Below are 11,889 nucleotides of genomic sequence, written 5' to 3' on the forward strand. Positions count from 1 at the left end.
CCCAAAGCAGGCTCTAGGTTCTGGAGCTGTCAGTGCAGAGCCCGACCAAGGCTTGAAACCGTGAACCACAAGGTCATGACCTGAGCCAAAGTCAGATGCTTAACCAACTGAGCCACCCAGGTTCCCCTAACTTACTTCTTGAAATTAGAAGAAAACTGAGCTGTATCACTTCAGGGTAGCATACTGATACCCCCAAATGGAGAGGAAGCCCTTAGACTGAAGGACTCCAGTTCAAAAGACAAGAAAGAACCTAAATCTTGAAAATTCTGAGGCCAGTATTCTCCAACCACAGGATCCTTAACCAGCTGCATTTCAGCCTTCATTGGTTCATGATGGAGCTATGTGAAGGGGCCCAGTAAATCATGGAAGGTTCTTGTGCAGTCTTCTGCACAAGTTCCCGTTTTTTTTATGAGCTATGATGTACTGCCTATGGACCACAGGGCTCCTTTTCTCTGTCTTAAGGCCCTGCCAGAAAGGCTGGACACACTCCTTGGTTTCCTTCTCCCAACCTATATTTTCACTGTGGCCATAGAGGCAATTCCAATCTAAAAGCAAGGAGAGGAATTTGCCATGAATCATGGGTCCTTCCACTAAGCTCCCAGAGCCCCCAGGGCATACCTCTATCATCCGCTCAACTGCTAACTGGTCTGGAAATCTGGTTAGTGTAAGTTTGCATCTTCCTTGACATTTTTATATACTTACTTCCAAGGACGATACCATTTAGCTAATTCCAAGTGGTTTTTTTTTTTAATGTTTATTTTTGAGAGAGAGAATGCGCACGTATGCCTGGTCACGGCGCATGAGTGGGGGGAGGGGCAGAGAGAAAGGGCGACGCAGAATCCGAAGCAGGCTGCAGCCTCCAGGCTGCAGGCTCCAGGCTCCGAGCTGTCAGCACAGAACCCTACGCGGGGTCAAACTCACGAACTGTAAGATCATGACCTGATCTGAAGTCGGATACTGAGTCGACTGAGTCACCCAGGCGCCCTTAATTCCAAGTGTTTCTGATCAGTGATGCAGTGGGTGTTCTTTTGACTTTGCTTTTTTTTTTTTTTTTCAGTTGTGTGTGTGGTGTGTGTGTGTGTGTGTGTGTGTGTGTGTGTGTGTGTGTTTTAAACAAAGAACATGAATTGCTTTTATAGTAAAAGAAAAGACACAGCTGTCTCTTTCTGGGTCTTCCAGAGACTGGACTGTCCTGCCTTAGTGCTGGCTACATCAGTGGTATTAAAATAGAAGGCAAGTTGACCAAGAATCAGTATGTTCTGAGATGAGAAAAATTCAGGGAATACAATATGGATGGGCATGGCCCACACTAGCCTAGTGTGGATGCAGGGCCATGGCCCAGTTGTCCATATTAATTTCCTTAGGGAGGGCTCCTAGGGTATGGACACATTTCTTAAACCTCATGTGCCTCATTTCCTCCATCTGTAAGATGGAGGTAGTAATAGCACTTACTTCATGGGATAAATAAGGGAATTACATAGGATAATAGACACACAGTGCTTAAAACAGTACCTGACACATTGTCAGCGTTCAGTAAAGATTAGCTATTACTAGAATGATTATTAATAGATGTTTGGCCATTCCTATGCTTTGTGCTTGAATGAATGAGATGCATCATGAGATAAGACTTCTCTTATAAATAAACCCACACTGTACTGGGGGAGATAGACAGGTGTACAAATAATATCAAGATGTCATTCTGAGGACTGAAAGAGGATAGGATTAGTCCTATATGCTGTGACAGTCCAGAGGAGAGGGCAATTCACACTGCCAATCCATGTTGTGTTGGAGCAAAAACTTGATGGGGTGTCTGGGTTGGCTCAATCAGTTAAGCGTCTGACTCCTGGTTTAGGCTCAGGCCATGATTCATGGTTTGTGGGTTCAAGCCCCACATTAGGCTCTGTGCTGACAGTGTGGAACCTGCTTGGGATTTTCTCTCTCTCTCTGCTCCTCCCCACTCTCTCTTTCAAAATAAATAATTAAACTTAAAGAAGTTTTTTTTATTTTCCCTGTGTGGTCCCAATTCTTCCTTATGTGTCAGTGAAATATTTGGGGCCAGTTAAAGTGAAGACCTAGGGAGCCTGGGTGGCTATGTGGGTTGAGCATCTGACTCTTGATTTCAGCTCAGGTTATGATCCCAGGGCCATGAGATCAAGCCCCTCATCAGTGCAGAGTCTGCTTGGGAACCTCTCTCTCCCTCTGCCCCTCCCCAGTACTCTCTCCCTCTCTCTCTTGCACATGTGCTCTCTATTAAAAAAATTTTTTTCTCCCTCTCCTTCTGTCCCTCCCTTGCTCACACACTCCCACTTTCACCCTCTCTCTCTCAATAAGAAAAGTGAAAACAAAGACACAGGCAAAGCTTTTAAGTCACTACAGCCTTGAGGGATGAACAGCAGTGGTTCCTGCGAGCAGAGGAGGCCCACCAAACACTAGGAAGAAGTACAGGAAGTACTCTGGCGGGCAGAGCAAAGGAAGAGGAGAGCAGAGAGGCCCCACTGTAGAAGGCCCTGAGCACCTGTACTCCACAGAATTTGGACTAAAAATCATAGCATAAAGTATTTTTGTTAAGTAAATATTTCAATATGTGGGAACATAGAAGTAAATCCTTAAAAGAAAACCACTTTGTTTTTGTTCTGAATCACACATTACGTTTGTTATGTCTAGGCTTCTCTAATCTAGAACAAACAGTTCCTCATTCTTTGTTTTTCATGACTTTGACATTTTTCAAAGAGTTTAGGTTGCTTTTCTTGTAGAATATCTCTCAATTTGGGCTTGTGTGATATTTCCTTGTGATTAATGACCTCTAATATATTCCAAAATTTCAGGAATGTGGCTTTTTCCTGGACTGTCTTAATATACCAGGCCTGCGTTCTCTCCTCTCAATGTGCAAATGAAAAAATCTGTAACAGTTTTTAAGGGATTTAATGGTTTAGGAAAACCATTTCATTCAATTTTCAGACTTAAGAGTTATGAGGGGATGTGTCCTGATTATTGAACCATGTGTGTTTGTACCATTACTGATGGTTTTACTTTGTTCACGTAATTAAGATCATGACTGTCAGGTTTCTCTATTGTAAATTTACTATTTTCCCCCTTTGCTGTTAATAAGTATTTTGTGGGAGAGATACTTTAAGATTATGCAAAAAGAGTGGCCAGATAAAATACAGGAAGCCCAATTTAATTTTAATTGCAAATTATTTATCTAAAATTCAAATTTAATTGAATGTCTTGTATTTTTACTTGCAAAATCTGGCAACCCAGAAAGTACATACCTCATTCCTAATCCAGTTTCATCCAGTTGTTTTGACATCTACGGGTGATCCGTTTTTACTATGATTTTGCCAAAAAGTTTCCTTCTAACTCTATCATTCTTACACATTTATGAGTTGGTATTCTGTCTTTCTATCCACTATTTACGGTGCCTGGCACACAGTAGGCGCTCAGATATTTGTTGAAGCAATGAATGAACAAACTCTCGCTCGCGTTAGTTAGCCGAGCTTCCGTGACTCTAGCTGTGTTCGACAGGGGCTTGCCTTCCTCAACCAATCTCTGCAGGCTACCGAGGCTTCCGAGTCTTTCAGGGCCTTGCTCCTGGCTCTCCTTGCTCCAATCATAAACAGGACTTTACTGGGAAAGGACCAACGGGTGAGGACGGGAGGCGGGGCCTGCCACGCGGCCGCGGTATAATTGCGCGGCCCGCGCGCGCGTTTCTCTCCTGGAGCAGACACCGGCGCGGGTGATGGCTGCCCCTTCCCTCGTGTTCACGTTGGCCACCCGGCTGCTCCGGCCAGCGCAGAGCTGCCGCCTCCGCCATCGCCCCTTCCACCTCTCGGTAGTTCGGTAAGAGGATCGGAGCCGGGTCAGCGCCGAAATCTGAGGGAAACCGAGGGCGGGGGGTCGGCCGGGTTCCGGAGCGGCGCTGAGGGACGTTCTACTGAGCATCTCCGTCCCGGGCGGTGAGGGGACGACGTGGCAGTCGCACACGGCCGCCGGCTGCGATCTGGGCCATCGCTTCGTGGGGTGGGCTGATACCCAGAGCCGGCCTTTAAGAGGAAACAGGTCTCCCGCAGCCCCGGGGCGTCGCCCTCTCTTGGGGCCAGTCCGTCGACCGGCAGGACGGGGCCCACGGTGAGGAGCGAAGGGGCAGGCGGGCTCTGGGGCGCCCGGACTCACGCGGGCCCATACCGTGGTCACCGGGCAGAAGCTGCCGGCCGCCCTTGGCTGTGATGCCGAGCCGCTTGCGGAGAGCCGAGGGTACGCTTCGGCGAGCGCCGGGAAGGACTGTGAATGAGCAGCCTTCAGTGAGAGTCCGGACCCTAGCGGCGGAGGGGGTTGGTGCAGTCTGATGAAATCCCGGAGCCCGCTTGCTCTCCGGGTACCTGCACTTCCCTCCTCTTTTGGGAGGTGGATGTGGCTCGGGCTGCTTCTCTAGCTGCCCCATACCCCTCCCTGTGCCGCGGTCACCAGGGCTTTGATGCTGTCCTACCGGAGTTGGTTTGCCAGGCTAAGTAAATTGAAGGGTTAAATACCCGAGAAGAGGAGAGAATGTTTGCATTTCCATAGGGAGGTAATAGGTTTTTCTTGATCTTGCGGGACCGCAAACTCCCATTCTTAAACCTAGGTTGAAGACAAGTCTTCAGGGGGTCAGTGATTTTTCTCCCTAAACCTGCGCACTCTCCCGCCCATGTTTAAAGCCTTTGCATTGCCGGCGATCTAAGCCTTGTACCACCAGCAGCTCCTTCTTTCATGCAGCCACTGCGCTAAGCTGTGTGAATTCAGGAGTGATCAAGCCTTCTTTCCTTACTGGAACTCAAGGGGCAGAACACATGTGCAATTTCCACTCAATATAAAAATCTTACTAGAGATATTGCCAAGGTACTTTTGTAGCACAGAATGCGAATTAATGCGTTCTTGAAAGAAGACCCGGGACACTCGGGAATTCTCTTGGTCTGACTCTGACCCGCCTTTTCAGCGCCATCTCTCATTACTGTCTGTTCACCTCCCCCTTGTCCCCTTCCTGACTTCTGGCCGTTTTTGCCTGTGGTTTTCATGACTGAAGAGATTTGTAAGGATCCTCCAGTTCATCACCTAAAAAACTGGACCAGTTTGTTCATTCTCCAGTAATAAATGCCCTCCTTCCACTTGCCTTTCTGATTGAGCTAGTAGGCTCCACATCTCTGAAGGCAATACTGTGTTTGGTATTTAAGGTTTCCTGGTACTACTTTGATCACTGCTGGCTAGTGAATGTAAAACAGTAAATGTTTTATGAGTCTGTGTGTATTCCGTTTTTGAGGGGGGTGGTTGGAGAGAGTTTCAGGAACTCATGGTTCCAGAGATAGTACTATAGTTTAGGAGACAGTGGGGTATAGGGAAAAACGGACTTTGGAGGCACAGGCTTGCCTGTGTTTAAATCTTGTTGCTGCTATCCTCAGTTTCCCTTTTATATACCAGTGTTAGTATAATTACCCCAAGGTAACTGAGAGTAATGTATGTAAAATTCTTAGCAAAATACCTAGTATTTAATAGATGTTAATTCCATCCCCCTTTGTAGCGTTCTTTACTCATTATTGGTTCTATTAATGAGTAGATAACTGAAGTCTTTCCAGAATGACCTGATCAGGAATCAAAGTGCACCTGATCATTTTTTATGGAAAATTACAGTGCTGTAAGCTATTGAATTAGGAAAGTAAAGATACTACTGCGTTGGCTTTTAGTTTTGAATTTTATTTGAACAGTGCTTGTGACTTTTTTCTAGTTTGATGATAATTATTTTATTTTCATTCTTTCATAATTTTAGTGGAAAATTTTCTGAACACATCTGTGAAAGCATTTACTTCCTAAGTGTTACTTAATATAATTAATACATTTTGGATTCCCCAGGGGATCAAGCTGAGCCTCTGTTTCTTTTGGGGTAGCAGTTATTTTATTTGCCCTTTGGCAAACGAGATGATGGGAAATTAATGACTCACTGGCAGGACTGTGTTTCACATTTTGCAGAGCTGTATATGCAGAGAAGGGCTAAGACAGGTTCTGTTACAGAAAATACTCATTGTGTTGTGGCTTTGTTTTTGGTTCTTGTTACTCTTTGACAGTTTTTTAAAAGCTAATTGGCATAACATCCGGAACCTGCCTTTGGAACTTGGAACACTGGGTTCTCTCAGCACCCTGTGTCCTTAACTTAAGTGTATCATTCTTAGCCCCAATGTGCTGCTATCATTTTCTCTAAGTTCATTTCTTTCAAAAGGAACATTTTAAGGAAGGGTAATTTAAAACTTTCCTGAATATTTATACCTGTGTATATATGTTTACATGCATATCCTTTTGAGTGTATAAGCAGATAAATATAGCTATTATATATTAAGGATCTGTGTGTGTGTGTGTGTGTGTAAATGTAACCAACAGAAGAGAGTAAGAAATGAATTTTTATTGGATATATATACCTTGTACTTTATGTATGTTATTTCATTCAGTATAAATCACTGTCCTAAGCTGTTTTATTTATTTTTTGAAGTGTTTATCTATTTTTGAGAGAGAAAGAGAGACAGAGTGTGAATGGGGGAGGGGCAGAAAGAGAGACAGACTCTGAAGCAGGCTCCAGGCTCTGAGCTGTCAGCACAGAGCCTGATGTGGGGCTCAAACCCATGAACTGTGAGATCATGACCTGAGCTGAAGTCAGATACTCAACCGACTGAGCCACCCAGGCACCCTGTGTCCTAAGCTGTTTTAAAGTAATCTTTCATTCCCTAGCATTCCAGGGTTGGGAATGCATTTCTGGACTGGGGCTATTCCCCAGGAATGTTGCCAGAGGTGTTGTATTCAAAGCCTTTTGAATGAAGTCCCCTTCAGATCTAATTCTGAAATAGATTTGCAAATGTTAACATGTTTTCAGTTCCTTAATATACCATGGATATATTTGAAATACTATTATATATTTTGTGCTATGTTACATAAAATGGATAAAAGTACTTCATTTACTATAAAATTATATCTTTTTAATACCTCCCAAGGTACAAGTACAAATTAATAGAAAGTTTAGATATAAAGTTACTGCTTTATATCTAAGACATTTTCATCTGTTTTAAAGTAGGGATTTAATCTTAATACAAATGGAAAGGAAGCATGGCTTAAAGACTGTTGAGGCTTTAAAATTCCATTTTAGTTAACAGCATTCATTCATTCATTCACTCATTCATTTATAAGTAGGAACTCACCACCCTGAGATCGAGTCTCATGCCATACTGGTACCAAAACAGACACTCAGATCAGTGGAACAGAATAGAGAATCCAGAAATTGACCCAGAAGTCTATGGCCAATAATCCTTGACACAGCAGGAGGAAAGAGAATCCAATGGAATAAATATAGTCTCTTCAGCAAATGGTGTCGGGAAAACTGAATAGTAACATGCAGAAAAATGAACCTGGACCACTTTCTTACACCATACACAAAAATAAACTCAAAATGGTTGAAAGACCTAAACATAAGACAGAAAGCCATCAAAATCCTCAAAGAGAAAGCAGGCAAAAACCTCTGTGACCTTGGCCGCAGCAACTTCTTACTCAACACATCTCTGGAGGCAAGGGAAATCAAAGCAAAAATGAACATTGGGACCTCATCAGAATAAAAATCTGCACAGCAAAGGAAACAATCAGCGATACTAAAAGGCAACTGATGGAATGGGAGAAGATATTTTGCAAATGAATGTCAAATAAAGGGATAGTATCCAAAATCTATAGAGAACTTATAAAACTCAACACGCAAAAAATAATCCAGTGAAGAAATGGGCAAAAGACATGAATAGACACTTCTCCAAAGAAGACATCCAGATGGCCAACCAGCACATGAAAAAATACTCAACATCACTTATCATCTGAGAAATACAAATCAAAACCACACTGAGATACCACCTAACACCTCTGAGAATGGCTAACATTAACAACTCGGGCAATAACAGATGCTGGTGAGGATGCGGAGAAAGAGGATGGATCTCTTTTGCACTGCTGGTGAGAATGCAAACTGGTGCAGCTGCTCTGGAAAACAGTGTGGAGGTTCCTCAAAAAATTAAAAATAGAACCCTATGACCCAGCAATTGCACTGCTAGGTATTTATCCAAGGGATGCAGGTATGCTGTTTTGAAGGGATACATGCACCCCAATGTTCATAGCAGCACTATCAACAATAGCCAAATGTCCATTGATGGATGAATGGATAAAGAAGATGTGATATATATATATACACATCTAGATACAGTGGAGTATGAAAATACAAAATATAAAATCCTATACAATGGAGTATTGGCAATCAAAAAGAATGAAATCTTGCCATTTGCAACTATGTGGATGGAACTAGAGGGTATTACGCTAAGTGAAATTAGTCAGAGAAAGACAAATATCATATGACTTCACTCATATGAGGAATTTAAGATACAAAACAGATGAACATAAGGCAAGGGAAGCAAAATTTAAAAACAGGGAGGGGGATAACATAAGAGACTCTTAAATATAGAAAACAAACAGAGGGGTGTTGGAGGGGTTGTAGGGGGGGACGGGCTAAATGGGTAAAGGGCTTAAGGAATCTACTCTTGAAATCTCTTGCACCCATGTGCTAACTAACTTGGATGTAAATTATAAAACAAATAAATGATAGAAAGAGAGAGATAGAGAAAGAAGGAAAGAAAAGAGTTGCATGTCAGCCAGGCATCTCTAGTGGTCTTAAGAATCATTTCTGGGGCACCTATAGAGCATGTGACTCTTGATCTTGGGGTTATAAGTTTGAGCCTCACATTGGGTGTAAAGATTACTTAAGATCTTTAAAAAAAAAAAAAGAATGAATCATATCTGGCCTACAAGATAACCAGTACTTGGTATCCCTGACAATTAAATATGTGCTATAAGGAGAAATTGTTTCAAATAGTTGTATATCTCGTTGGCCTTGAGTTTGGAGCATTCTTCATGGTAACTGAGGACAAATCTAAAGGGGAGGACTTGTTTACACTGAGACCTTTATGCTTAAGGAGCAGATGCTCAGAAAACCAAGAATCTCCCACACTGGGACCCAGGAAGAGCTGCATGAATAGTTCTTATTGGGAAGAGATGGTCTTTGAGAGATCTGAACATAATTTGGGGAACTGGAATTCTTCTATACCCTGAGTTTTCTTGTTGCCTCACCCCCAGTGGCAGTTTCCTGGGATTACTCTTGCTCTGTCTGCCATGAGTGTGACTACTGTTCTCTCTCTTTGCTTTTTTCTCTGTCTTTCTTTGAGTCCTCCCACCAACAGGTCCCCCATGGTTCTAATGTGTGAATGTGGTTTGGGGAGAAGCTCTTAACCAGTCTAGTTAACTACCATTGCTCCCGCTGCACTGAGTTTTTGCACCAACTGGACCACTAGCCTGCCTAGAAGTTGTGGTCCTTGTTGTCAGATATTCACATCTGGTCTGTCAGCTATGGATGGGCCAGTGGGGTCCTGGGGTAGAGCACACAGCCACCCATAAGATGGAGCCTCCCCTAGTCCCCTTCCAGCCCCCATTTTTACTGGGAAAGTCTCCAGCAGGGGCTGTGGGCAGCAGTGGTTGTTTTGAGGTTTGACGTGTCCAGAATGTTGTTTATTGGTTTAATTGCATAACATAATTTATATATTTGAAAGCATCATAGAAATTAAAAGCCAATTGACTTAACTGGGAAATGGTTTGAGACATATGACTGGATGCTAATAACACAGGCAAAACACAAACCAGAAATGGTATATAAGCGCATGGGAAACCCTATTTGACCTTATAGTGGTGATGGATCAAATAAAACAATGAAAAGCTTTTCTGGTCTATCAGTTTGTCAGTGATCAGGAGGCAGCATGGTGTAGCAGTAAGAGCCTGGTGTCTAGATTCAGACAGATCTGGATTTGAGACAGAGCTTGCCAAGTACTCACTGTCATTTCACTCTCTGAGCTTCGGGGTGATAATGATAACTATTTCCGTCAACTTTATATTCCTGAACATGTAGCTGGACACAAATGAACCTGGTCTTCAGATTTGCATTGTCCCTCAGATGAGGCACCATGTGCTTTAGTCTACTCTTTTATGTTTGGAGTATTTAATAAATTTTTGTTTGGTTTGGTTTTGGTTTTTGTAGTCTGATCTTTACTTTTCACAAAATGTAAGCTCTGGTTTTGTGACTGTTGTTGCCTTCTATAGAAATGAAGCTGTTGTCATTTCTGGAAGGAAACTTGCCCAGCAGATCAAGCAGGAAGTGCGGCAGGAGGTGGAAGAATGGGTAGCATCGGGCAACAAGCGGCCACACCTGAGCGTGGTTCTGGTTGGTGAGAATCCTGCAAGTCACTCCTACGTCCTCAACAAAACCAGGGCAGCTGCAGAAGTGGGTATGTGTCACTCTAGGACCCTGACTGCTGCTAAACTGTGGCTTACCTGAGGCAAACTTCATTGTCATCCATTATTTTTTCTGATTAGAAAACATAATCAGAGGAGGCCAATGTGATTGAATTGTATCCAAAATGTTGTCATAAAGAAATCCAGCCTATCTGCTGGGGAGGTTTAGAGACTAGGATGGAAGGAATATGGTTGGTATTTTTGGTGCCTTCTGGAATGTAAGCTAAATTCTGTCCTTCATCTTAACATTTGACAACTGACGTTGAACACAATTTACATTTGCTTTCCTTGAACAATAATGCAAGTCTGGCTGAGCTATTTGAGTTTGATTTGGCTGAGGAGAGACCTCAGTGATGTGGCCTAGAACACGGCCCTAGGTTTGAAGGAAGTGACTCTGACTTCTAGGAAGTAGTTTTCAGCTTCTCTATCCATTGAATCCAAAGCCAATTAAATCATGCAGTTTAGAGGTGAAGTTTTGAATGCAAAAGCCTAGGGTCTGGGTGATGGGAGGTTTGTGTTCTAGGTCTCGTTATGCCTAGATGAGGGGTGGGTGGTCTCAGCTCTGCCTCTCCCTGCTCCTCTGTGGGTCAGTGGTGTGAGCCCCGGGTGCCCTTCCCTTCTGAAAGGCTGTGGAACCACTGGTGTGACTGGACCATGAGCTTTTAGTACACTCTGTTCTTTATCACTGAGGATTGAGGCTTCTTGCCCTTTTCTTTGTTGGTTTGTTTTATTTATTTATTTATTTATTTAAATTTACATTTTAGTTAGTTAACATACAGTGCAATATTGGTTTTAGGAGAATTCAGTATTCATCACTTACATACTTATCAAGTGCTCAACACAAGTGCCCTCCTTAATACCCATCACCCACCTAACCTATCCCCCACCCACCTCCCTCCATCAACCCTCAGCTTGTTCTCTATCGTTAGTCTCTTGTCATTTGTTTCCTTCTATCCTTTTTTTTTCCCTCCCATATGTTCATCTGTTTTGTTTTTTAAATTCCACATGTGAGTGAAATCATATGGTATTTATTTTTCCCTGATTTATTTCACTTAGCATAATACATTCTAGCTCCATCCATATAATTGCAAATGGCAAGATTTCATTCTTTTTGATGGCTAAGTAATATTCCATGGTATATATGCTACATCTTAACATTTTTTTAATGTTTATTTATATTTGAGAGAGAGAGTGTGCGAGTGGGGGAAGGGTAGAGAGAGACTGAGACAAAATCAGGCTTCGGGCTCTGAGATGTCAGCACAGAGCCTGACTGCGGGGCTTGAACCCATGAGCCATGCCTGAGCTGAAGCAGATGCTTAACTGACTTGAGTCACCCAGGCATCCCTATACCCCACATCTTCTTTATTCATCAGTTGATGGACATTTGCTGCCCTTTTCTTTGAAACCTTTAGAATGTCTAGAAAATAGGAAGTTGTGACTTCTTTTTTTCTGTTTATTTATTTTTTTTAACAGATGCAATTATTTTCCATCATTTACACTACAGTAGTTACA

The 11,889-nt window shown here is 42.8% G+C and overlaps 1 protein-coding gene across 1 annotated transcript in view; it reads left to right on the top strand.

Moving 5' to 3' along the window:
* The first annotated feature begins 3,682 nt into the window (after positions 1 to 3,682).
* The window catches only part of MTHFD2 (methylenetetrahydrofolate dehydrogenase (NADP+ dependent) 2, methenyltetrahydrofolate cyclohydrolase), a 14,352-nt gene continuing 6,145 nt past the window's right edge, over positions 3,683 to 11,889 (top strand). Inside the window, exons 1-2 of the mRNA XM_029936266.1 lie at positions 3,683 to 3,840; positions 10,186 to 10,370. Of these exons, the coding sequence (XP_029792126.1) occupies positions 3,740 to 3,840; positions 10,186 to 10,370 (286 nt within the window). The 5' untranslated portion in view covers positions 3,683 to 3,739. The remainder of the gene's footprint in view (positions 3,841 to 10,185; positions 10,371 to 11,889) is intronic.

Source organism: Suricata suricatta, chromosome 4 (assembly GCF_006229205.1).
Source record: "Suricata suricatta isolate VVHF042 chromosome 4, meerkat_22Aug2017_6uvM2_HiC, whole genome shotgun sequence".
Classification (NCBI taxonomy): domain Eukaryota; kingdom Metazoa; phylum Chordata; class Mammalia; order Carnivora; family Herpestidae; genus Suricata; species Suricata suricatta.